The sequence below is a fragment of the Lepidochelys kempii genome, chromosome 23 (assembly GCF_965140265.1).
Source record: "Lepidochelys kempii isolate rLepKem1 chromosome 23, rLepKem1.hap2, whole genome shotgun sequence".
NCBI classification, from domain to species: Eukaryota; Metazoa; Chordata; order Testudines; family Cheloniidae; genus Lepidochelys; species Lepidochelys kempii.
This window is the reverse complement of record NC_133278.1, coordinates 14,195,288-14,221,149: the sequence shown is the minus strand read 5'-3', so window position 1 is coordinate 14,221,149 and position 25,862 is coordinate 14,195,288. Positions and strand designations below refer to the sequence as shown.

Genomic DNA, 25,862 nt, shown 5'->3' with positions numbered 1-25,862 from the left:
ACGCGCTATCTCAGAGTAATTTCGAGGAGCGTCTGCGCCAGCTGGAGGCGCAGCTGGAGGAGAAGAACCAGGAGCTGCAGCGGGTGAGGGGGGGGCCGGGGGGGGGGGTGTCGCAGGACTCCTGGGTTCTCCACCCAGCTCTGCTGCCCTTCCCCCGTCCCTGGAGTTTGGAGGGGACTGGGGGGGGAGGTGGTGAGATGCGGGGGCCGTCTGTGGGTTGCTCTCCAAGTGGGGGAGACGTACTCTGGGGGGTGCTCTGTGTCCACAGGGGGAGGAGCTGTCTGACCATGGGGCAGGTGCTCATGGGAGGGGCGGGGCCTGTCCCCAGCTCTGGGTGGGGCTTCGGGATATGGGGGGGGCCCTCTGGAGCATGGGGGTGGGGGGCTGCAGGGTGGGGTGGGGTGGGGCTTTGAGGGATGGAGGGGGGCCTGCAGGGAGGTGGGGGGGGCCTCTGGGCCATGGGAGGGGGGATCCCCGTGACCCCCCCGTCCCCCCCCAGGCCCGGCAGCGGGAGAAGATGAACGACGAACACAACAAGCGGCTCTCGGAGACGGTCGACAAGCTGCTGTCGGAGTCCAATGAGCGGCTGCAGCTGCACCTCAAGGAGCGAATGGGGGCCCTGGAGGAGAAGGTGGGGCTGCGGGGCGGGAGTGAGGGGCACCGGCGGGGCTGGGGGGCCAGGCCTGGGCTGGCAGGGGGCTGTGGGGCGGGAGTGAGGGGCACTGGCAGGACTGGGGGGGGGCAGGGCGGGGCTGGCAGGGGGCTGCAGGTCGGGAGTGAGGGGGCGCCGGAGGGGCTGGGGGGGGGTGTCAGGCCTGGGCTGGCAGAGGCTGCGGGTCGGGAGTGAGGGGCGCTGGGGGGGTCAGGGTTGGGCTGGCAGGGGGCTGTGGGGCGGGAGTCAGGGGCGCCGGCAGGGCTGGGGGGGGGGCAGGGCGGGGCTGGCAGGGGGCTGCGGGTTGGGAGTGAGGGGCGCCGGAGGGGCTGGGGGGGGGTGTCAGGCCTGGGCTGGCAGAGGCTGCGGGTCGGGAGTGAGGGGCGCTGGGGGGGTCAGGGCTGGGCTGGCAGGGGGCTGCGGGGCGGGAGTCAGGGGTGCCGGCGGGGCTGGGGGGGTCAGGGCTGGGCTGGCCGGGGGCTGCGGGGCGGGAGTGAGGGGCACTGGCAGTCCTGGGGGGGGCCCCAGGGCTGGGCTAGCGGGGGCTGCGGCAGATCTCAGAGGGGGTCTGGGGGCTGTGGGTCAGGAGTGAGGGACAACGGCAGGGCGGGGGGGGTCTGGGACCTGCGGGGGGGGGTTGTGTAGGGGTCCGTGGTCTCACCCCATCTGCCCCCCAGAACACGCTGAGCGAGGAAATCGCGGACATGAAGAAGCTGCAGGACGAGCTGCTCTTGAACAAGGTATGGGGGGGCGCGTGCTGCCTGGGGGTGGAGCTCGGGGTGGGGGCTGGGCACAGGGGGCTGTGCTGGGGGGATAGGGGGATGCTTGGGGTGTAGGCAGAGTGGGAATCCCAGGCTGGGGGGTTCAGGGTATGGGGAGCTCTGCTGCACTGACCGTGTCCCCTTCCCCACAATCCCCTAGGATCAGCTGCTGACGGAGATGGAACGGATGCAGATGGAAATCGACCAGCTGCGGGGCCGACCCGTCTCCTCCTACTCCAGGTAACGGACTGATACCGTGTCTCCCCCCCCCCCCCCACCTCCGGCTCCCTGGCAGACCCGGGGCGGGGGGTTACTGGGTGGGTTAAAGTGGAGGAGGGGGCTCCTGGGGGCGATGGGAGGGAAGAGAGGGGCTCTTGGGGGGGTTTCCCCAGGGGGCTTTGGTTTTCTGAGTGGGGGAGGGCAAGGTGGAGAAAAACGGATGATTTAGAAAAGAAACCAAATCCAGGTTTTTGGTTGGAACGATAGAAACGAACGAAAACCGCGGAGCGGGACATTCGTGGCCAAGTTTGGCCGGAAGCCGGAGCGGAGTTTGGACAGGGGTTAAAGCCGGCTGGGGGAGAAAATTCCCCTCGGTTCAGTTTCTTTGGCTAGGTCCCTTCAACGTCCAGCTCAGCCAAGGTTCGGAAACCGATGGGGGTTTGGAAAAGGAGAGCTGGTTTTCCTCTTCCCATCTCTGCCTGAAAACCCGGAGAGGGAATGAGATCCGCTCACTCCAAACACGGGACAGGCACTGGGACTGCAAACACCCGGTTCAATTCACCGGTCGCGGCTTACTAATTAATAAGTGTTCAACTCAGCCCGTTTCACAAGCAAAATGGGTCTCGCGTGCAGTTTTATTTAGCTAATTTAAAAAAAAAAATGAAAATGCTGGTTTGGTGCATTTTTAATTGAATTTTAATTTCAAATCTAGCTTGACACAAATCTCAAGGTTTAAAAAAAATCTAGTAAAGAGGGAACACGTCGTTCACCATTTTCTAAGGTCGGACGAGATGGAAAAATGACGAATCTGACTATATCTGTGTAATTGCTTAAAAACCCTGCCTAGCTACAGCCTGGGACATTTTGTGTAAAAATTTTCAGGAAATTGATTTCTGTTTGCTACAAAAATTAAAAATGCAGGGTGCAAATCAGTTCAAACAAATCAGTTTTCAGAGTAAATATGAGGGAGCTGCTCTTGGGGAATTCTGCGCCAAAAAATTAAAAGTTCTGTGCACAATAGTTTCAAATTCTGCAAATTTTGTCAAAATAACACAACATAATCACAGCAGTTTCAATTATTCTTGGTCATTTATTTTAGAATCTCTGTCAGCAAGTATGTCTGTAACAATACAGACAACAAAAAAGATTCAGAAAATGTTTTTGACAAATAGTTTCTTACTAGGCATATTAATACTGAACTCGGAGCAATAATTCATTTAAACTACAAGACAGAACCATATTTCCCGCACCACCGAGTAGCCATGCCAAGACTGGGGGAGTCAGGGGTAATGGAGGAGCTGAGGGAGAGGGAAGTAATTTCTGGGAAGGAGCCTGGGTGTGAACAGTATGGAACAGGTTATTTTGGGGGGTGGGGAGGGATTGTTCGGGAGCTTCCCCCATGCAGACCCTGGCTGACCCCTAGCCTCTCCCATTCAGTCAGGCAATGTGTCCCTCCACCTCCACTCAGGCACCCACTCCCCACATCCCTATGTAGCCCTGCAACCCACCCCCATCTGGCCCTGTACCTCCCTCCCCACTGTGGCCCTGTGCCTCCACTCCCATTCATCCCCTGCCCCAGTCTGTCCTAGCCCTTATGAGCCCCTGTCTGACCCCTCAGCAGCCCACACTGTCTGTCTCCCCATAGCCCCTGTCTCCTGACCTGGCCCGACAGGCTCTGCGAAGAAGGCTCTGCAGGCTCTTTCTCTTCCCTAGCTTGCTGGGAGCTGCTGCTTTGTTCTGTTACCACAGTGCCCTCCGGTGGGCAAAAGGTGGAACTGCAGCAACTTTTCAGCCGAAGCTTTTTTGAGCAAAAAAACTAAAACTATGCGCAGCTCATTCGTTCTGCGCACGCAGCAGTGAAGAGAAAAGTGAAAGCTGCGAAAAGCACTTTTACGCTATACGTTAGCTGTACACACATCGACGCATCTGTGTCTTCCACTCCAGCACCGTACACTAACAGAGAGTCTCGCAGTTACCGACTTTACTGTTCACGGGCTTTTCCTAACAGAATCAGTATTGTCCCACGCACTCAAGCGGTTGAAAATTCAGGGGAAAATCCATTAAAATCGCCCTTGAATAATAGCTCTTGAGAAAACGCTGGGATTTTTCCTTAACCCCTGAAGAGACAGGGCCTCGGCCGTCGCTAGGCTTGGCAGATCCGGTTTTAATTTGTTTTTAATGTGGAATTCACGGTGAACCGAGACGGAAATTCACTGCGCAGCAACAGAAGGGGAGGTCGGGCGGCCAACGTGTTGCTTGGGCTGGAGGATCTTTCCCCAACGTGCGATGGGGGACAACTGGCGTCCGAAACGGTTTTAATTGTCTCCCATTCATTGCCTGACTTTCCCGCTCCTTAACCACCCATCTTTTCCCGTAGCTGTGAAAATGGGAATCGATCCAGATTGGGGAAAAAAATGCTTCAAACCTATCACCCCACCCCCCCAAATTTTGTGCAACTGAGAAAATAGGGTGATGAAAATTGGGGTGTTACCCCTTGCAGCAAACTCCCCCCATGTCTGCTCCCCAGCCCCCATTGTGTCCCCTGCCCCAACCCCTGGCCAGGTGGCTCATGCAGCAGGTGGGGAAACTGAGGCAACAGCCACTGTCCCGAACACAGTACTGTTCCCGCAGGTCCCTGCCGGGCAGTGCCCTGGAGCTGCGCTATTCCCAGGCCCCCGCCCTGCCCGCGGACCCCTACGCCGGCGCCCCCCGCAGGCACAAGAAGGGGCGCTGGGCCGTCAAGGATGAAGCCACTAAGGTGATGGGGCGGTGGGGTTAGGGGGCGGGGGACTGGCTGGGTGGGGGCAGGTTTCTGGCTGCTACTAACTGTGTCCTTTATCTCCCCCGCCCCGGATCTGCCCCCACCCCCGGTGAGTACTTCACCATCTCCTGCTATCGGGATGGAGGGCAGGGCTGGAGGGGTGCTGGGGGGCAGGGTTGAGATCACTTCCCACCCCTGGTGGCCCCCAGGAATTGGGGGTGGGGCCCTGTGCTGCGGGGCGGGGTGCTTTGGGGGTGGGCGGGGGCCGTTGTGGGGTGGGGCCTGTGCTGCAGGGCAGTTGTGGGGTCTCCCCCCATCTCCTCCTCCCCATCTCCTCGCAGGCCCCCCAGGAGTGGGAGCGGGCACAGCAGGCGGGGGGGCTGGCCCAGCCCTTCGAGGGGGGGCTGGATGGGTCGGACGAGGAGGAGCGCGACCCCCTCTTCGGCTCAGCCGACCTGCTCTCGCCCAGCGGGCAGACGGACGTGCAGACTCTGGCCATAATGCTGCAGGAGCAGCTCGAGGCCATCAACAAGGAGATCAAGTGAGACACCCCCCCCCCAAGCCCCTGGGACCCACCTACCGCTCTCGGGACCCCCCCCCCACTGTGCGGGGACCCCATCTGAACTCCTATGGGACTGCCGCCCCCAGGGACCCCCCTGAGTGCCCCCATGAACCTCCCGGGGAACTGCTCTAAACCTCTATGGGACCGCCCCCCCTAGGACCCACTTATCGCCCCTGGGGCTCCCTGAGCGCCCCCTCCGAACCTGCACCCCCTGGGAACCCCACATCGCCTCAGGGACCCCATCTGAGCCCCCAGGGACCCACCTACCACCCTGAGGGACCCCCTTTGAAACTCCCAGGACCCACCTAATGCCCCGGGGATGCCCTCTGAACCTCCTTGGGACCCCCACATTGCCCTGGGAACCCCACTCCCTGGGACTCACCTGCCGTCCTCGGGGACCCGCTCACATCATCCCTGGGGACCCCTTCAGTGGCTTCTCCATCCCCCATAACCACCCCACAGCCAAGGGATCCCCCTGGGGCCCCTGCGGCTGGCCCCCCCGTCACGGCTGTGCCCCCCCAGGCTGATCCAGGAGGAGAAGGAGTGCACGGAGCTGCGGGCCGAGGAGATCGAGAGCCGGGTCAGCGGCTCGGCGCTGGACGGGTCCCTGGGCCGGTACCGGGCTGGCGCCTCCATCCCCCCGTCCGTCACCAGCTCCACCCTGGCCAGCCCCTCGCCCCCCAGCAGCGGGCACTCCACCCCCCGCCTGACGCCCCACAGCCCCCGCCCGCGAGGGGGACAGGATGGTGAGTATCAGTTCCCCCCCCAGGCACTGCCAGCTCCCCCACAGTGGGGTGTCCTCCTCCCACCCCCCCAGCAGATCCCCATCCCGCCCCACCCCCAGCGGCTGCGAGCTCCCCCCCACCAGCAGGGTGTCCCCCTCCTCGGGCAGCTCCCCCTCCCCTGTGGGAGTTGTCCCCCCCCCAGCGGGGTGTCGTTGTCCCCCAGCACCATCAACGGGTTTCCTTCCCCCAGAGCAGGGTGTGTCCCCCCCCCACCAGCACCGTGAACTTTCCTACAGCAGGCCCATCCCCACCACGGACAGGACCCCAGTGCAGTGTGCTTCCCTAAGGCAGTGCCCTCTGCTTCCCCCCCACAGAACCACGTGCCCAAGGAGGAGGGGCGTGGGGCGGAGGAGAAGGCCCTGGTGCCCTGTGAAATGCTGCCCCCCGCCACCCCCCGCACGGCCCGGCTGGAGCGGGTGAGCCAGGCCCTGGCGCTGCAGGCCGGAGCCCTGGAGGACGGCCGGGACCTGAGGGCAGGGTGAGCCAGGGAGTTCTGGGATGGGGAAGTTGGGGGGAAGTGACCCGGAGGGGAGGGGGGGTTCTGGGATGGGGAAGTCAGAGGGCAGAGACCCGGGGTGGGGGGGGTGGGAACGACACGTTTTGGGGTGGATCAGCGGAGTGCTGTCATTCACCCGGGGCAGGGACCCAGGGTGGGGCTGGGAGTGGTCAGGGGATGAATTACTGGGGAGCAGGGGCACCGTTAGCCTGTATTGTCCCCCCCACCCCACCCCAGGCTGCTTCCCGACGGGGCCAACAGCAGCCAGGACTCGCTGCACAAATCCACCAAGAAGAAAAGCATCAAGTCGTCCATCGGGCGCCTCTTTGGGAAGAAGGAGAAGGGGCGGCTGGGGCCCCCAGGCCGCGACTCACCCTCCCTGCGTAGGTGTCCGTCCGTCTCCCGCCCCTCGCGGGACCCAGGTGTCCGGGCCCCGGGATCCCCTCCCCCAACACGCACACCCTGCTGCAACCCCCTCGCCCCTCCCAGACCTGGGGGAAGAACCCAGGAGTCCTGGCTCCCAGCCCCCCCCCGCCCTAACCCACCCAAACCCCGCTCCCCTCCCAGAGCCGGGGAGAGAACCCAGGCATCCAGGCTCCCTGGCTGGGTGCGGGGGGGGTTGGGCTGGCCAGCAGTCGGGGTGCGGAGGGAGACGCTCACTTCTTTTCTCTCCCCCGCAACAAGCCGGGACCCCGTCGGACGAGACGTCCCCTGCGGACCCCCTGGGTCTCTCCAAGCTGGCTGGGCCGGTGGACAAGGACCGACGGAATAAGAAGAAGTGAGTGGTGGGAGGGGCAGGGGGCTATGGGCAGGGGATGGAGGGCGGGGGGGGGTCCCCTCAGTCTCACCCCCCCACTCCTGCCCCCTTAGGCACGAGCTGCTGGAGGAGGCCTGTCGCCAGGGCCTTCCCTTCGCCGCCTGGGACGGACCCACCGTCGTGTCCTGGCTGGAGGTGATGGTGGCACGAGGGGCCTGGGGGAGGGGCAGCGGGCTGGGACCCAGGCATCCAGGGGAGAAGTCAGATGGGGGACGCGAGGCTGGGACCCAGGCGTCCGGGGAAGAAGGGGGGGGGGCAGCGGGTTGGGACCCAGGCATCCGGGGAAGAAGGGGGGGGGGAACAGCGGGCTGGAACCCAGGCATCCGGGGGAGAAGTGATGGGGGGTGGGGCGCAAGGCTGGAACCCAGGTATCCGGGGGAGAAGTGATGGAGGGGGGGCACGAGGCTGGAACCCAGGCATCCGGGGGAGAAGTGATGGGGGGGGGGCGGGCGCGAGGCTGGAACTCAGGCGTCCAGGGAAGGGGGGGAACAAGGTTGGAACCCAGGTATCTGGGGGGGGGTGAGTGGGGGGGCTCCGGGCACCCCCAGGCGCTCTAACCCCCCCCTCCCCCCGCCCCGGCAGCTGTGGGTGGGGATGCCGGCCTGGTACGTGGCCGCCTGCCGGGCCAATGTGAAGAGCGGGGCCATCATGGCCAACCTGTCGGACACGGAGATCCAGCGGGAGATCGGCATCAGCAACCCGCTGCACCGGCTCAAGCTACGCCTGGCCATCCAGGAGATGGTGTCGCTCACCAGCCCCTCGGCGCCCGCCAGCACCCGCACGGTATGGCCCCCCTGGGGTCCCCCCGGTGCCCCCCACCAGCACCCGCATGGTATGGCCCCTCCGAGAGCCCCCGGCGCCCTCATCAGCTTCCATCTGCCAGCATCTGCACGGTACAGCCCCCCCAGCACCCCGGTTGCCCTCCTTCCACCCGCCAGCACCTGCAGGGTATGGCATCCCCCAGCACCCTGCTCCCATCAGCTTCCACCCGCCAGCACCCACACAGTACGCCCCCCCCCCAGGGTCCCCGAACCGGTTCCCCCCCAGCGCCCCCTCCCATCAGCTTCCACCTGCCAGCTCCAGGCCCCCCTCGGGTCCCCACAGTGCCCACCCCACTTGGCTCCTGCCTGGTACAGCCCCCCATGGCCCCACCGCCATGGTGCCCACTGGCTCCTGCTCCGTGCAGGCCTGCGGGTGCTCCTGCCCCACTCCCCACAGCGCCTGGAAGGCTGGGACTGTCCCCTCCTAAAGCGATTTAATGGTGAAATCTCTCTCTCTCGCCCACCCCGTGTCCTGTGCCCTCGTGACCCGACCCCCCCCCCAGTCCACGAGCAACGTGTGGATGACGCACGAGGAGGTGGAGTCGCTCACGGCCACAACGAAGCTGGTGAGTGAGAGTCGTGCACAGGGGGACACGGGGGCGAGGGAGGGGCATTGCTGACCCTCGGGGGCTGGAGGCGCCCAGCTCTGGGGTGCGCGGCCGGGCACTAACCGCTCTCTCCACCTTCCTTCCCACTGCGCCCGCCCAGGAGAGCAAGGAGATCAGCTGGGAGCAGGTAGGGGAATGGAGCCGCTGGGCAGGAATATGGACTGTGAGGGCGTGGCCCAGGCTGGGGTGGGCGTGGCCATAGGTTTACCACATTTCAAATCTGCCCTGGGTTTCCTGTAGCCAGTTGTCCCGGAACGGGCCAGTTCTGATGCGAACGTTTGGTCTTTGCGGGGGAACGGGGGGTATTGCGATTGCTCACCCCGTCGCCCTGACCTCCCATTCTTTTATATATGCCTCGCACGTCTCCTCGCTCTCGTGCGATGACGCCACCCCCCCCTCGCACGCACGTGGCGTGCACACACGGGGTGGGCGGACAGCTGCTGTATTTCCGACCCTTGTGAGCTGCGTATGCGGGAATGTGGCTGGGGGGGTGCTGGGGGGGGCGGGGCCTAGGCAGGGTGGGGGCGGGGGCGGGGCGGAGGCGGGGCGTGGATATGTGAGGATGAAGCCCAGCGCTAGGGGTGGCCTACCCAGTGTGTGGGCGGGGCCTAGGCAGGATGTGGGCGTGGCTGGGAGCTGGGCGGGGCCACACGTGTTCTGTCACTCATGTTTCTAGGTCAGTCCCTGGCTTTCCTACCCAGCAAATCACAGCTCTCTGAGCCATGGGGCGTCCCACTGACCCTGTGTCATGGGGGGAGAGGGATGGACTGTCCCATTGTCTCTGTTTTGGGGGGGAGGGATGGACTGTTGCACTGTCCCTGTTGGCGGGGGGGGGGAGGAAAGAGGGATGGACTGTCCCATTGTCCCTGTTTTGGGGGGGGAGGGATGGACTGTTGCACTGTCCCTGTTGGTGGGGGGGGGGGGGAGGAAAGAGGGATGGACTGTCCCATTGTCCCTGTTTTGGGGGGGAGGGATGGACTGTTGCATTGTCCCTGTTGGTGGGAGGGGGGGAGGAAAGAGGGATGGACTGTCCCATTGCCCCAGTTTCGGAGGACGGGGCGGGGGGGGTGGGGGAGGGCTACATTGTCCCACTGTCAGGGGGGTGGTCTTTTTGGCAGTATCCTGCACATCAGCCCTTCCTGCAATCTGTGTTGGTATCTGTGATGTTGGCAGTGAATTGTGGGCTTTGGCTTAATCCCTCTGCAGCGGGGGGGGGGGTTGGGAGGACACAGGGGTCAGAGGGTGTACAGCGGGGTCATGGGGCAGGGACGGCTGTGGGTTGCTGGGCAGCAGGGTCAGAGGTCAGGGATGTTCGGAGGTTGGGGGAGTGGTGGGGAAAGGTCCCAGGTCTCAGCGCAGGGAGAGGTCAGGGGTCAAAGGGTGAAGAGGTCAGGGGCTAGGAGGCCATGAGGGATGTAGGACAGGGTGAGAATTTGGGAGTTGTGCCAAGGTCACAGTGTAGGGGTGAGAGGTCATAGAGCAGGTCGCAGTCTCAATAAGGGGTTGCAGGTCGTAGGAGGTCATGGGGTGGGCAAAAGGTCAGGGGTCGCAGGGCAGGTGAGAGGTCAAAAGGGTGGGGTCAAAGGGCAGGGAGGTCACAGTGTGGGTCAGGGGTCAAAGGGCAGGGAAGTCACCATGTGGGGTCAGGGGTCGCAGGGTCACCGCTGGGGTCAAAGGGCAGGGGGGGCGCGAGGAGTCAGGCGCTGACGTGTCCCAACCCCCCCCCCCCGGCAGATCCTGGCCTACGGCGACATGAACCACGAGTGGGTGGGGAACGACTGGCTGCCCAGCCTGGGCCTGCCCCAGTACCGCAGCTATTTCATGGAGTCGCTGGTGGACGCCCGCATGCTCGACCACCTCAACAAGAAGGAGCTGCGGGGCCAGCTCAAGATGGTCGACAGCTTCCACCGGTGAGAGACGGGGGCTTCCCCCGGGCCCCTGCCCCCCCCGCGCTGCCCCCCCCCAACAGGCCCCCACGCTGCCCTTCCCCCACTGCGCCTCCCCCCGCTTCTCCTTCTGACCCTCCACCGGTGAGAGACAGGGCCCTTGTTCTTCCCCCCCACATGCTGATCTCAGCTCCAACCCCCTAAACGGCTGATCTACACCCCACTTCCCCAGGGCCTCCCTAATCTCTGAACCCTTGGGGGTGGGGCTTTCAGTAGCTGCCGGCAGCCCCATGGGATGGCAGGGAAGGTGGGGGGCTCCCTACCTCTAACTTCCCTTTCCTGTCCGCCCCGCCCCTCCCCTCCCCCCGTCCCACCCCCAGGGTGAGTCTCCACTACGGGATCATGTGCTTGAAACGCCTCAACTACGACCGCAAGGAGCTGGAGCAGCGACGGGAGGAAAGTCAGAACCAGCTCAAAGGTATCGCGCCCCCCACCCCCACGGACAGCAGGGGCTGCGGGTGGGGAGTGAGGGGCACCGGCAAGGCTGCGGGGAGCCCAGGAATGGGCTAGCAGGGGGCTGTGGGTCGAGAGCGAGGGGCACCGGCAGAGCTAGGGGGAAGGCATGGGGCTGCGGGTCCAGACTGAGGGGCCCCATGTGACCCTGCCCCCCCCTGCCCCCCAGACGTGATGGTCTGGTCCAACGAGCGGGTGATGTGCTGGGTCCAGCTGATCGGGCTGAAGGAATTCGCCAACAACCTGGCGGAGAGTGGGGTGCACGGGGCGCTGCTGGCCCTGGACGACGCCTTCGACTGCAGCGACCTGGCCCTGCTCCTGCAGATCCCCACGCAGAACACCCAGGTCAGTCCAGGGGGGGCCTGGGGGGGCAGAGGAGCAGAACTGGGGTGGGGCAGGAAGTGGGGGGGGAGGGATAGGGGGAAGGGAAGGGGGCTGGGGAGCAGAGGGGCGCAGGAGCTGGGTGGGAAGGGAGGGGGGAGCTGGGGGCAGGGCAGGAAGAGGGTCTGGGGGGTGCCTGTCTTCAAGGGGGAGGCTTTGATCTGGGGGTTCAGAGGGGGTGCAAGGCCTGATAGGGGTATTGGGGAGGAAGGGGCCCCAATGGCACCTGATCCTCTGTCTCCCCCCACCCCCCCTTTTCTCTGGGCTGCAGGCGCGGCAAATCCTGGAGAAGGAATTTGGGAATCTCATCGCTATGGGAACGGACCGACGGCTGGATGAGGTCAGAACTCCCCCCCACCCACACACACCCCTATGCCTCCCCCCTTGAAACTTCCTCCCTGGGTGTTGGCCCCCTCCCCGACTCTGTCATCCCTGACTCCACAGAACAGGCCCTCCACACAATGCCCCCACCTGGCCATGGGCCCCCCAGGAATCATCCCCTCCCCCGGCCCAGTCCACGCTGTGTTTCAGGGCCGGGAGAGGGGTGCCCAGGCCCCACCCAGCTCTGTGACCTCTGACCCCCCAGGACAGTGCCAAGACCTTCAGCCGCTCCCCATCGTGGCGGAAGATGTTCCGGGAGAAGGACCTGCGGGGGGTGAGCCCCGACTCAGCCGAGATGCTGCCCCCCACCTTCCGCGCCACCACCATGGCACCCCCCAGCGTGCAGCTCCGCAAGGTGCAGCCCGAAGGTACGGGCACGGCACTGCCCTGGGGGTGGTTGCAGCCTCCGGGTGTGGGAGAGGTCCCTGGCAGGGGACGCTGCTGTGGGGAAGCTTGCAGCGCTGTGTGGGAGGGGGGCATGTCCTGGCTGGGGGCGGGGGGGGCTTGCCCTAGCTGGGGGCATGGCTGTGGGGAAGCTCGCAGTGCTGGGGAGGAGGGGGCGTGTCCTGGCTGGGGGCACTGCTGTGGGGAAGCTCGCAGCGCTGGTTTAGTTCTACCCTAGGATTTCTGGTGCCTTTACCCTGACGATCCCAGCTCAGGGGGCGGGGGGGCTGTTGTGTGACCTCTGACCCCTCCTTGTCCCCCTCCCCCAGGAAATTCCCTGGCCAGCCAGCGGGGAGATGGTGTCTCGGTGCGAACCTATTCCTGCTAGCACTGGGTGAGTACGGCCGGGGGGGGGGGGGGGGGAGATACCCTGTCCCAGGGACTGCTGGGGGTGGGGGGAAATCCAGTCTCATTCTCTGCTTTCCCCCCCCAGGTGCCAGGGACCCACAGACGGACGCTGCTGCTGGAGGGGGGGGGTTCTGCCCCCCCTCCCAACAACGAGGGGAGGGGCCTACATCTGTTCCCTCCCCCAAAAAACCACTCCTGCCCCAGCCTGCAGGGGGCGTTGCTGCTGCTGTGGGTGGGGGACACCCCCGGACCTGTGGACACTGAGGAGGGACCGGGGGGCCGAGCCCCCCCCGGGAAGGGGGAATCCGGGGCATGACCCCCCACACCTGTCTGTTTGGAGTTTATTTGTTATTGTTCTGTCAAGGGGGGGAAGAATGTGAATGGGGTTAAAGGCCCCCCCAGCCTTGTAGCCCCCCCTCCATGCCTGGCCTAGAGCCCCCCAGCCTAGCCCTCCCCCTCATCAATCCCCCCCTCTGGATTTGTAGCCCCCAAGTCTGTTATCTCCCCACCCCCCATGGTGGCATCCTGTATCCCCTCCTCACCCCAGGCCCTCAAAGGGTTAACTCTGTGCTGCTAAAAGTGGGGGGGCCCTATTGGCCCCCCTGAACCCCATCCCCCTGTGGGCTGCTTCCTGCCCCCTGGGCTGGGCCACCCCCTGCTTTACCCGGGTGGGGGCTTGCCCTCCACTCCCGAAAGGCCAAACAACCCCCCCCACAGCGGGGGGGGGGAACATCACCCCTTGAGGGGCAGCAGCCTGAAACAAAGGCTGCTCTGTTGGGGGGGGATCCTCATCCCCCCCAGACTGCCCCAGAGGGAGCTGGGCTTCGGGGGGGGAGAGTCAAACCATGGAGAGAGGGGGGGCACTGCGGGTGCTAGCCTGGGGGGCCGGGCCCGGGGGGCTCTGGCCTGGCGGGGGGCTGGCCTGGGGGGGGTTCCTGGCCCTGGGGGGCCGGCCCGGGCGCTGTACCATAAGAGTTGTATTTTCTGTGCATATCTGTGGCGTGGCTGCTGGTGGAAATGACTTTTGCTGCCGTTTAACGAACCTTCGTTTAAGGCCCCCCCCCCCAGTTAATTTAAGTTTATTTTTGGGGCCCTGTTTTTATTTGGGGGGAGTCAGGGGGGGTTTTGCATGAGGGGAAAAAACGGAGGAAAAACTTTACAAAAAAAATGCTGTTGCGGGGGGGGGCCGTGACAGCCGGTCCCCCCCGCCGGGGGCCGGAAAACATTTAAAAAAGAAAAATGTTTATGAAAAAAACCTGCTTCATTTGTCCAGCGCCAGGCGGGGGGGGGCCCTAAAACCCAGCACCGGGTGGGGGGGCCCTAAAACCCAGCGCCCCCCCCCGGGGGCCACGTCCCAGTGCCGGGTGGGGCAGGAACACCCAATCTCCCCCCAACGGGTGCTCCGGGTCCACCCTTGCAAGGGATCCATATACCCAGCCGCGTGCCCCACCCCAGAGCTACCCGGCTTGGGGGGGGGGGGTGCTATGACTCCTCCCCCCACCAAAAAAAAATCTCAGCTGGGGGGAAGGGGGCCAATTTTATTCACAGGGAACCAATCACCAAAGAACAAAACGTACAACTTGGCGGGGGGCGTGGCACTGGTGGGGGGAGCAGGGCAGCGTCGGGGGGGGGGGATGAGATGGGGGCATCAAAGAAGGTAAGTGGGGGGGCAAAGTAGCACAGCGCCTGGCCGGGGTGGGGCTACAGCTCTGGCTCCCCCCCCCACTGCCCTCTGAGCAGGGCTGTGACTCCCCCCTCAGGGCCTTGTTGGCACTGGGCACTGGGGGGGGTGACATGGGGCAGTGCAGTGAGTGGTGCGGGGCTCGTGTACCCCACACACACACACCACCCCCTCCCCTGGCAGGGCCACCTGCTCCTTAGCCCCCTTTAACCCCTAAGGGTCAGAGGTCAGCCAGCTTCTTTCCCCCCCCCCCCAATATTCTCCCCACGAGCCTTTCACTGATCCTGATGGTTGAAGATGGACGAGAGCGACCTGAGGAGGAGAGGAAAGGGTTAAACTCCTGGTGACACCCCCCCCCCAGCCCCCTGGAACTGGGATCCTGGCCCCCCCCAAAGGCTTAAACTCCTGGTGACCTCCCTGGAACTAGGGTCCTGCTCCCCCGCAAAGGGTTAAACTGGTGATTCCCCTCCCCCTGGAACTAGGGTCCTGCCCCCCCAAAGGGATAAACTGGTGACTCCACCAGAAGTGGGGGGGTCACGTCCCCCACCCCCCAGCCCAGGCCTCTTCCCAAGCTGAACCCCAGCACCTTGTGCCCACCCCCCAGCAGGGGGCGCCCTGGCCTCTGGGGGGTGGGGGTCTCACTTACTGGACCAAGGCCCCAGAGAGCTGGTCCATGATGCCCCCTGCAAAACAGAAGCACAGAGGGGTCAGGCGAGCACCCCTCCCCAGGACCCCCTCCCCCCGGGGCCGGGCGTGGTGGCACTCACCTGGCTGGCAGCCCGCCTCACAGAGGAGGGGACATAGGGAGCAGAACTGGCAGTACTGGCAGTGGAGGGGAAGGAGAGAGAGAAGTTAATTACTACCAGGGCACTGCTGGGGGGAAGCTTGCAACGCGGGGGTCACTGCTGTGGGGAAACTGCCAGGGCCGGAATCCCCAACCAGGGCACTGCTCTGGGGAAGCTTGCAGCAGCAGGGGCACTGCTGTGGGGAAGCTCATAGCGCTGGGTTCTCCAGCTGGGGGCACTGCTGTGGGGAAGCTCACAGCGCTGGTGTCCCTGCCCGGGGGCACTGCTGCAGGGAAGCTCACAGCGCTGGTGTCCCTGCCCGGGGGCACTGCTGCAGGGAAGCTCACAGCGCTGGTGTCCCTGCCCAGGGGCACTGCTGCAGGGAAGTTCACAGCGCTGGTGTCCCTGCCCGGGGGCACTACTGGGGGGAAGCTCGCAGCCCCTACCTGGCAGGCCTCGCACTGCTTGCTGGTGTCGCCCTCCTTGCACGGGCACTTCTCACATTCCCCGCAGTGCTAGAACGAACCACCAGGGGGGAGCATGTCAGGGCTGGGACCACAAGCCACCCACCCACGAGCCAGGGATAGAACCCAGGAGTCCTGGCTCCCAGCCCGCCCCCCCCCCCCCCCCCAACCACTAGACCCCGCTCCCTGCCCAAAGCTAAGGAGAGAACCCGGGAGTCCTGGCTCCCAGCCCCCCTGCTCTAACCACTAGACACCAGTGTGACAGAGTAGGAGTATTAACCTGGTAATGTTCCGTGGGAATTTTACTACTTTACTATCCTCTGCTAACATGGGGTGTGCCTCAGTTTCCCTCAGGTGCTGCACCAACACTAGATGGGGATGGGAAACAAGGGGGTGACTTCACTGAGGGATGATACCTGACGCCCAGCACAAAGGGTGGCGGTTTCCCTGCGTAACCTGAGCCCAGGAGGGGGATGGGGCCAGGTGACACCTTCTGCCCAGGAAACTGGACAAAGGCTGGAGAGGGTTTCAGTTTAGAGCTGGCGGGGGAGGCGGCTAGGCCCAGAACCTGGGTCTGGGCTCCCCACCCCCGAAGAGGGACCTGACTGCGGGGTCCTGTTCTCTGTACCTACAAGCTCTGTTTTGGGCTGTGTTCCTGTCGGCTAATAAACCTTCTGTGTTACTGGCCGGCTGAGAGTCCCAGGGAATCGCAGGAAGTGGGGGGTGCAGGGCCCTGACTCTCCCACACTCCATGACAACTGGTGTCAGCGGTGGGATGTACTGCACCCCGGGGACGGCGCTTCCTGCAGTGAGTGACTGGGGAGCAGTAAAATGAAGGGGGATCGACGAGTACCAGGTGTACTGAAGGCTCAGAGAGGTGGTTTTGGGGGGCGGAGAAGCTACGTTTAACACCTAGGAGTGGGTGACCAGTGAGAAGGACTGTTGCAGTAATGGGGTCTTCCTGGGGACTGTGATGAGCAGTTCCAGGGGCGGAGGAGTCTGGGGCTTGACCCTGGAAGGGAGGTGGTGACCTGAAGAAATGCTGGCACGCTCGGGGTTCTTCCTGGAAGCTGGGGGGAGCTGAGAGCACCCGGGCCTGCGAGTCCACGACAACTTGGGACCAGCAGGGAGATGTATAACCATCGCCTTAAGAGGGAGTTGGAGGAGGAGGACCGCTTGGATGAACCAATCCCTGTCCCTGAGGGGAGCAGCCTGGCAACGTGGGCACCGGCTTCTGTCCCGGCTGGGAGGGGTCAGACTGATGCCAAGGGCACTCCGAGGCCCCTCCAGTCTATGGCTACGGGAGGGGCTGGAAGGAGCCAGGCGAACCCCGGGGACACCGTGACCCCCGCGGCCAGCAGGGGATCCTCATGACCAAGCTCCCCAGCGCTGCAGCTGAGGCAGCTGGAATGGGAGAGGGAGATAAAACCGAAAGAGCAGGAGCTGAGGTGGCATGAACTGGAGGATGGGGAGAAACAGCGGCAGCATGAACTGGAGCTGGCCAGGCTGAGGAGCAGAGAGCCCCCCACTGTGGCGAGTGAGGGGGGGACCCAGGACTGCCCGGAGCTTTGATCAGTGTATCCTGGCCCAGTGGAAGGAAGGGGAGGACATAGATGAATTCCTGATGGCCTTTGAGGCGGCCTGCAGGCTGCACAGGGTTGACCCTGCCAACAGGCTCCGGTTCCTCACCACCTTACTGGACCCCAGACCTGTGGGGCTGTGATGAAGTGGGACTGTTCTTAACGTTTCCTCTGAATAGTGTGGGGGTGCCTCAGTTTCCCCTATGCAGTTCTTAAGTATCTAGGTGGTAGGATAAGGGTGTATGATCCCTGCAGAGGATCATAGAGGTGAGAGCTAAAGGGTTGGAGAACAAAGGAATCCGGTGACCTCCTGGCCCGGGGAAAGGAACAAAGCCCAGAGGAGGGGGGGCTGGAGGGGGTTTCAGTTTGGGGCTGGCTGGGACATGGAGTGAAGGGCAGACGTGGTTGTCTGGCTCACTGCCCCCCAAAATGGACCCGGCTGAGGGGTCCTGTTCTCTGCACCTACAAGCTCTGTGTTTAGACCATGTTCCTATCGTCTAATAAACCTCTGTTTTACTGGCTGGCTGAGAGTCACATCTGTCTGCGAAGTTGGGGGGCAGGACCCTCTGGCTTCCCCAGGAGCCCCGCCTGGGCGGACTCGGTGTGGGAAGCGCACGGAGGGGCAGAGGATGCTGAATGCTCCGAGGTCAGACCCAGGAAGGTGGAGCCCGGTGAGCTGTGTGTCCTGTAGACAGGCTGCTCACAGAAAGGCGACTGCCCCAGAGTCCTGACTGGCTTCCTAGCGAGCAGTTCCAGAGCATCACCCAGGCACTCCGTGACAACTGGTGTCAGCGGTGGGATGTACTGCACCCCGCGGATGGCGCTTCCTGCAGTAAGTGACTGGGGAGCAGTAAAACGAAGGGGGATTGACGAGGACCAGGCGTGCTGAAGGCTCAGAGAGGAGCGCTTTCAGGGGACGGTTAACCCCTGGGAGTGTCTGACCAGTGAGAAGGACTGTGCAGTAATGGGGTCTCCCAGGGGACTGCGGTGAGCAGTCTCAGGGGCGGAGGAGCCTGCGGCTTGGCCCTGGGAGAGAGACGGACTTTTGCAGTAACAGGGTCCCCATGGGGATTGCAGCGAGCGGTCCCGGGGCGGAGGAGTCTGCCGCTCGACCCTGTCAAAGAGGTGGTGACCTCGAGAATGGCTGGCATACGAGGGATTCTCCCTGGAGACCATGGGGAGCTGAGAGCACCCAGGCCTGTGAGTCCACAACAACTTGGGAAGAGCGGAGTGACGGCCTGTCACCGTCTCCTTAAGAAGGACATTGTAACCCTGTGCAGAAAGAGAGGGTTGAGCATTGGAAAGTTCACCAAGGCACAGTTCATTGTGCAGCTGGAGGAGGATGACCGCTCTCAGGGACAGATTCCTGACCCCAAATGGGGCTATAGCAGGATCTGGGAGCAGCTGGAGTAGGAGCCAGGCATCCCCAAGACTTCTGTCCCCGACCAGACAAGGGTCTTCAAGATCGGGTTCCCCATCCGGGGATCGGAGACGGACGGGATTGGAGCTGAGTCTGAGAGAGCAAGAGCCCGAGAAAGAGCTGCAGAAGCAGCAGCAGCATGAACTGGCGTTGGGGGAGCGGAGAGGCCTAGGGGACCTCCCCGGGGTGAGTGGGGATAGACCCCGGGGGGCCAGTTCCGCAGGGAACCTCGAGAGTAAATTGCTGCCCCTGGTTAAGGAGGGGGGGATGTGGATGCCACCTCACTGCCTTTGAGCAGGCTGGAGATTTGAACCAGGGGGACCCTGCGGAAAAGCCCCGGTGTCTAGCTCCCTTGCTGGGTCCCAAGGCCACAGACTCCGTCAGCCAGATGGGTGGGGAGGTGGACAGGCTCCCACTCCTGACCCCAACCTATCTGTCTGTGTGGAGTTTCCTGGGGCCAGGCCCCTCGGACCCCCAGTGGGAGCGGAAGGTGATGGTCAATGGGGAGACATTCCTGGGGTGGTGAGATCCTGGGACAGAGAGAACTGGTGTCAGGCCCCGGGTGGTGCAGCCCCCGATGCTGAGGGGCTGGGTGAGCTGGGTGAGGGTCCCAGGGACGAAGCCCCTCGCCCTGCCTATGGCCCAGATCCCTGTGCAGACCCAGGAGGGGTGGGACTGGCTGGCCGTTGGGGTGCTCCAGGACACCAGCTGTGAGACCCTGTTGTGGGGTGACTGTGTCTCTTTGGGACAGGATCCAGGCCCTGCTCCGGTAACGGCCAAGGGTTTGAATTTGAATCCAGGGAACCAATTGGTGGAGAGGGAAATGGTCAGTGAAAATGCAGATGACCTGGCTAGCAGGGGGGAGGAGCTGCTAGGCTCAGGCTACCTGCCTGCCTGTAACCAGCCCCCTGGGGCTCCCCGCCCCCCTTGTACACCGGAGCGGGGGCTCAGGCTGGCTCTGATGCAGTGAGGAAAGCAGGGAGCTCGCTGCCTACCCCCACTGGGACAGCAAGGGCAGCGCTGAGCACAGTGGGAGCTGAGACCCCAGCTGAGTGGGGGGAGACACAGGCAGGGCAGGGGATCTGTGGGGAGCGGCAAGGTGCTTGGTAAGGAAAGTCTGGCTGAGCCTAGGCAGCCTTGTGAGCTGATGGCTGTGTCTAGTCAGCAGGGTGGGAAGGCGAGGAGAGTGGAAGAGGAGTGTCCCTGGACCTTACCTGTTAGCTGGGTGGAGAATTGGGACAGGGAAGGAAACATGCCTGTGTCTGTCAGGGCTATTGACTTGCCTGTGGAGGGAGCTACCCTGATCTCCAAGCAGTTGACTGTGACCAGCCTTGTGTGCTGGGACAAGGGGAATGAGATCCCAAGCTGGGTGTCTGGGAAAGGAGAAAGTGTGTCCGGCTCTTCTTTGTCTGTGGAGCAGACAGAAGGGGCCTTTCAGCCTGTGATGGTTGAGGGTCGTGCAGTTGTCTCAGAGCTGGTTCTGGATTCAGCTAAAGCCCAGGAAGGGAAGGGTCCGAAGTTTGTGTCTGCTCGGGAGAATGGCCCTGTAACTAGGTCGCATCCAGTTAGAGTCTATGTAAAACCCCAGAGACCAGACAATTCTGGTGCTTGTATTTTGCCTGTTGCTCATGTGTTGTTGGGAAAGGGTGTAGCAACTCTGACTAATCAGGGTGAGATCCTAGCCAGGGCACAAGGAGAGCATGAAGGTGATGTGATTGTGTTACCTACTGAGGGTGTGGAAACCTGTAGCAAGAAGGAAAAGATTTTCCTGAACTTGTGGGTGGCAAAGGGAAGGAGAAGGCTTCTAGCCTTTTATCTAGGAAGTCTGTCAGTTTGCCTGAAAGGGGATTGTGGAGGAATCTGCCGGATGGGCCAGAGGTAATTCTGGATGTAAGGGAGACCCAGAAAGAGTCTGTTGTTGCTCAGGAAAGTGTTCCTCGAGAGCAAGCCCTAGGGAAAGAGGGTAAGAGCAGAATTTCTGGGAGGGGTGAATTGTTGCATAGAAAAGCCCTAGGGAAAGGAATCCTCAGGGAGTCTTTGCAAGCAGTTTACTGCAACTGAAGGGTGTGAAAGTGATTTAATCAAGAAAGTTTCAGTTCCTAACAGCCAGAAATTTTCTGTTGTGAATGGATCCACTGACTTTCCTGTTGAAAGACCCAGTGTGGAGAGCTTTGGGAAGGTCTCGGAGGGAGTGAAAGCTGTTAAGAAAGTTAAACAGTCCTACTTCGTCACAGGGGCTGTACAGCCGAATGGAAGGGGCGGAGGCAGAGGACTACGAACTGCTCCAAAGGCCCTGCTCCAAAGGCCCTGCTCCGTGGGTTTGGGCTGACGCCCGAGGTGTGCTGGGAAAGGTTCTGGAGTCAGCATAAAGCCCTTGAGGACACGTATCTGGGACTTAACAAACTAAAGGCGCCCTGGGAAGGCCCTACAGGCGCACCGTGCCGTCATACCAGAGACCTTCTGTGAATATGACGAAGCCATATTACAACGGGGGGAACGTGGTGTTGGCCGTGTGTGGACATTGGGAGGAGCAGGGAGATGACCCTTGAGTAGATCTATTCCCTGAGACAGGAGCTGGTTCCCCCCTGGAAACAATCCTCCTCTCTGATCGGCTCGCCCCTGCCCAGCGAGCTGAGCTCAGGGGGGTGCTGCATCCGTACGGACAGCCGTTTTCCACCCAGCCTGGACGCACTAATCTGACTGTCCACCGGGTGCAGAAGGGTCACATCCCCCTATAAGAAGCTCCCCTTTCCGAGTCACAGGGAAAACTGCTCAGGACCTGGAAAGAGAGGTCAGGGACATGCTGGCTCTGCGGGTGATCCAGCCGTCTGCCAGCCCTGGGGCCTTGCCAGTGGGGTGCTGGTCCCCAAAACAGACAGGTCAATCCGGTTCTGTGTGGACTATGGGAAGCTCAATGCCATCACCGTGTCTGATGCCTTCCCCATGCCCAGGCCTGACGAGCTCCCAGACAAGCTGGGGGGAGCTTGGTACCTTACTACCGTGGATCTTACAAAGGGCTGCTGGCAAGTGCCGCTGGATGCAGATGCCCGGCTGAAATCGGCCTTTATCACCCCCTGGGGCTCTATGAGTTCCTGGCCCTGCCTTTCGGCCTCAAGGGAGCGCCGGCCACCTTCCAGCACCTGGTGGATCAGCTCCTGAGGTGGGTGGAGGGTTTGGCCATGGCGTGTACATTGCGGACACCTATGTCCTTAGCCAGACCCGGGAGCACCACGTGTCCCAGGTTAGACAAGTGCTGGACCGACTCCAGGGGGCTGGGCTGACCATCAAAGCGGAGAAGTGCAAGGTGGGGATATCGGAAGTGTCCTATCCGGGCCACCGGGTGGGGAGCGGCCGCCTAAAGCCGGAACCAGCCAGGTTGGAGGGGATCAGAGACTGGCCCGCTCCCCAGACCAAAAAGCAGGTCCAGGCCTTTGTTGGGATGGCGGACTACTATCGAAGATTCGTGCCCCACTTTAGCGCCATAGCCGCCCCCAATGCTGAGCTGTGCAAGAAGGGGAAGCCAGACGAGGTGGTCTGGACCGAGCAGTGCCAGGAGGCTTTCCAGGCGCTGAAGGAGGCTCTGGTCAGTGGCCCAGTCCTGGCAAACCCAGACTTTGACAAGTCCTTTACGGTGTTCACCGTCGTGGCAGACGTGGGGCTGAGGGCGGCGTTAAGGCAGGATGGTGAAAAGGGGGAGAGACACCCCATCGGGTAGAATCATAGAATCATAGAATATCAGGGTTGGAAGGTACCTCAGGAGGTCATCTAGTCCAACCCCCCGCTCGAAAGCAGGACCAATCCCCAATTAAATCATTTGGGTACTTGACCAAGAAGGTGTTACCCCGGGAGCAGAACTCCGCAGCCATCGAGAACGAATGCTTGGCCATGGTGCGGGCCCTTAAGAAACTTCAGCCCTACCTCTTTGGGCGACACTTCACTGTGTACACCGACCGCTCCCCCGACCGGGCTGCACCAGATGAAAGGAGCCAAGGCCAAGCTCCTGAGGTGGAGCCTGCTCCTGCAGGATTATGACAGGGACGTGGTCCATGTGACAGGGAGTGCCAACATGATAGCGGACGCGTTGTCCTGGAGAGGGGGCCCCGAACTTCCCCAGGTCACTGGTTCAAGTGACCCCGTGTGACGAAGCAGAAATGTTCTTAATGTTTTCTCTTAATACTGTGTGGGTGCCTCAGTTTCCCCTAGGCATTTCTTAAGTATCTAGGTGGGGCGATAAGGGGGTGTAATCGTTGCAGAGCCCTAGGGGACCAGTGTGATGGGGTCTGTACAGAGAATGGCCAACACCCTGTCTCCTGGCAGCTGATGGCCTGGGCCCCTCCTCTGCAAGGTGCCAACTGAGGGGGCTGGAGAACAAAGAGATCAGGTGGCCTCCTGGCGCAGGAAAGAGACAAAGTCATAGGAGGGTGGGAGAGTCTCAGTTTGGAGCTGGCTGGGGAAATGGAGGGAGGCCCAGATGGGGCTCTGGGCTCCCTGCCCCCCAAGACGGACCTGAGAGAGGGGTCCTGGTCTCTGTACCTACAAGCTCTGGTTTAGACCATGTTCCTGTCAGCTAATAAACCTTCTGTTTTACTGGCTGGCTGAGAGTCACGTCTGACTGCGGAGTTGGGGGGCAGGACGCACTGGCTACCCCAGGACCACCCCCCCCCCCGTGCGGACTTGCTGTGGGAAGCGCAGGGTGGGGCAGGGAAGGCTGGAGGCTCTGAGGTCAGACCCAGGAAGGTGGAAGCTGGGGCAGCGTCTTGCCCTGGGAACAGTCTTCTCCGAGAGAGGAGGGTCCCCCAGAGTCCTGGCTGGCTCCACATGGAGCAGATCCAGAGCATCGCCTGGGGACGCCGTGACACCCTGCTCAGTTCAGTCTCGAAGGGGGAAGAGATGTGACGGAGTAAGGAATGAGAAGCTTTCACCTGGGAATGGTGCAGGGGAGTTTTACTAGTTTTCCGTCTTCTGCTAACACGGGGTGTGCCTCAGTTTCCCTGGGGTGCTCCACCAATACTAGATGGAGATGATGAGTGATGATACCGGGCCCAGGTGACAGCTTCTGCCCAGGAAACTGGACAAAGGCTGGAGGAGGGGCCAGGGGGTGGCTGGGGAAGGCCGCTGGAGGGAGTTTCAGTTTGGGGCTGGCTGGGGAGAAGGGGAGAGGCCAGAACCGGAGTCTGGGCTCCCCACCCCGCAAGAGGGACCTGACTGAGGGGTCCTGTTGTCTGTACCTACAAGCTCTGTTGTGGGCCGTGTTCCTGTTGGCTAATAAACCTTTTGTGTTACTGGCTGTCGGAGAGTCACAGTGAATTGCAGGAAGTGCAGGGTGCAGGGCCCCGACTCCCCCACACTCCATTCCCAGAGCCAGGGATCGAACCCAGGAGTCCTGGCTCCCAGCCCCCAGGCCCCCCCGTGCACACAGACTCTAACCACTAGACCAGGGAGGAGGGGCCTGGGAGGATATATGGGGGTTACCTTGCAGAAGGCACAGTATTGGCACACGGAGCCCGGCTGGTAGCTGTCCTCTTCTTCCTCATCCTCCTCTTCATCTTCCTCCCCCTCTGCAAGGACAGACACAGCTACTACCCGGACACCTGGGTTCCATCCCCAGCCCGGGTTGTGGGGGGAGTGAGGTCTGGTGGGTTAGAGCCGGGGGGGGGGAGGGCTGGGAGACAGGACTCCTGGGTTCTCTCCCCCTCTCTTTCGCCCCACAGCACAGCAGCTCTGGGGGGGGGGGGGCCTGACCCTGCTAGCGCCCCCGCCACACACACACACACATACACTCCTGGCCAGCCGTGGAGCTGTCACATTGGCCCTGGCAGGCAGGTCCTGACTCTGACCCCCTCACCCTAGACAAACAACGTGCCCCTCCGGCAGGCCCACGGCCTTGGGATGATGAACTGCCTGAGCCCCCTACCATGCCCCCCCACCCCCAAGTGCCCCCTTGCCCTCCCAATGCCCTCCTGAGCTGCCCCTGGATGATCCCTGCCCCCCACTGTGCCCCAGCCCCCCTCCCCCCAGGTTCAGGGGCTGCTCTCACCATCATCTTCCTCCCCCTGGCGCGCCCTGCCCCCTCTCTTCTCCTCCTCCCCAAGGGGCTTCCTCAGGACCCTCTCCTCGGACTCGTCCCCCTCCTCCTCGGACTCATCCGACTCGTCGCTGTGCCCGCGATGGCCATCCTCGTCTTCCTCCTCCTCCTCGGGCTGGGGGTGCCCATGGGCCTCGTCCTCATCCTCCTCAGCGTCATGGTGACGGCGCCCATGGGCATCCACTTCCTGATCATCATGGCGATGGTGCCCAGGGGCATCTTCTTCCTCATCGTCGTGGCGACGCGGCCCGGGGGTATCTGCCGCCTCGTGGGGCGGCTGCTCCTCATCGCCGTGGTGATGGTGGCGGTCACCGTGGGGATGGGGCTGCCCCTGGGGTTCTACGTCGCCGTGGTGACGGTGGTGGCCAGGGCGAGGGGCCTCGTGGGGAGGCGGCTGCCCCTCCTCGCCGTGGTGGTTGCCGTGGTGATGTAGCTGCCCCTGGGGCTCCCCGTCACCGGGGCCAGGGTTGTCAGGATGCTGCGGCTGCCCCTGGGCCTGCTGGGGGGGTTCCATGTCGCCGTGGCAATGGTGGCCAGGGCTAGGGTCGTCATGGCAATGCGGCTGCCCCTGGGCCTGCTGGGGGGGTTCCACGTCGCCGTGGCGATGGTTGCCGTGGGCCGCGGGGGGCTGCAGGGCACAGAGCAGGCCCAGCAGGAGCCAGGCTGTGGGGGGGGCCATGGGGGCGCAGGACGGCGCCGAGCAGCATGGAGCCACGGATGCCCCGGGGTCCTCTGAGCGACGGCTGCAGCTGTCCAGCTTCCCCCCCCGCCAATGGTGGCCTGGCCCGGCCCCCGCAGGCCCCTTGTTGCCCTTATTCGAGATGTCTCCCTCCCCCTGAATGCCAGGACAGGCTATAAATAGCAGCCCCCGCCCCGGCAGCTGGGTCACCCAGCTCGGGGTATGGGTCCTGTAGTGGGGGCAGGGCTGGGAGCCAGGACGCCTGGGTTCTTTCCCCGGCTCTCGGTGACCTGGGGCTTGGAGGGGGAGGGGAAAGAAATTAGTGGCTTAGTTTTAGCTCGACCTCCCCGTTCCCCCCCCCCAATAGGGGGCAGCAGCATTCGGGGCAGGAATGTGCTGATGGGACCCCAGGAGGGCAGCAATGGGGGGGCGGGGGTGCTATAAATACCCGGCTGCCCGCTGCCCGGACGCTCACTGCCGGGCAAGGGGCCAAGTCGGGTGTCCCATTCCCAGCCATGGGCATCCATCCAGGGCGCTGGGCCAGCCGGGCACCAAATGCCCCACACACGACCTGTAGGGGACGGACCCCCGCTTCTTTCCCAGACCCCTCCCCCTCTAACCACTGGACCCCACTCTCCTCCCAGAGCCAGGGAGAGAACCCAGGAGTCCGGGCTCCCAGCCCCTCTGTTATGAAGCTCCTATGCAGGAGACAGCTGCTGGGGTGGGGGGACTT

General features: G+C 63.0%; 2 protein-coding genes across 2 annotated transcripts in view; one reads left to right on the top strand and one right to left on the bottom strand.

Annotated features, from left to right (window-relative positions):
• The window catches only part of LOC140901880 (liprin-alpha-3-like), a 14,158-nt gene extending 484 nt beyond the window's left edge, over positions 1-13,674 (top strand). The window contains 22 exon segments of the mRNA XM_073321306.1: positions 15-83; positions 500-631; positions 1,330-1,392; positions 1,574-1,653; positions 4,264-4,390; positions 4,744-4,934; positions 5,478-5,676; positions 5,678-5,701; positions 6,055-6,218; positions 6,474-6,619; positions 6,921-7,014; positions 7,107-7,188; positions 7,636-7,836; positions 8,378-8,440; positions 8,583-8,609; positions 10,217-10,392; positions 10,749-10,846; positions 11,051-11,226; positions 11,534-11,602; positions 11,849-12,011; positions 12,357-12,421; positions 12,521-13,674. Coding sequence (XP_073177407.1) covers positions 15-83; positions 500-631; positions 1,330-1,392; positions 1,574-1,653; positions 4,264-4,390; positions 4,744-4,934; positions 5,478-5,676; positions 5,678-5,701; positions 6,055-6,218; positions 6,474-6,619; positions 6,921-7,014; positions 7,107-7,188; positions 7,636-7,836; positions 8,378-8,440; positions 8,583-8,609; positions 10,217-10,392; positions 10,749-10,846; positions 11,051-11,226; positions 11,534-11,602; positions 11,849-12,011; positions 12,357-12,415 — 2,403 coding nt within the window. The 3' untranslated portion in view covers positions 12,416-12,421; positions 12,521-13,674.
• Positions 13,675-14,366: 692 nt separating this feature from the next.
• Positions 14,367-25,862, bottom strand: part of LOC140901879 (uncharacterized) — a 13,004-nt gene continuing 1,508 nt past the window's right edge. Inside the window, exons 2-7 of the mRNA XM_073321305.1 lie at positions 24,403-25,078; positions 23,838-23,923; positions 15,348-15,416; positions 14,884-14,938; positions 14,763-14,799; positions 14,367-14,428 (exon numbers count right to left, since the gene is read on the bottom strand). Coding sequence (XP_073177406.1) covers positions 14,392-14,428; positions 14,763-14,799; positions 14,884-14,938; positions 15,348-15,416; positions 23,838-23,923; positions 24,403-24,964 — 846 coding nt within the window. The 5' untranslated portion in view covers positions 24,965-25,078 and the 3' untranslated portion in view covers positions 14,367-14,391. The remainder of the gene's footprint in view (positions 14,429-14,762; positions 14,800-14,883; positions 14,939-15,347; positions 15,417-23,837; positions 23,924-24,402; positions 25,079-25,862) is intronic.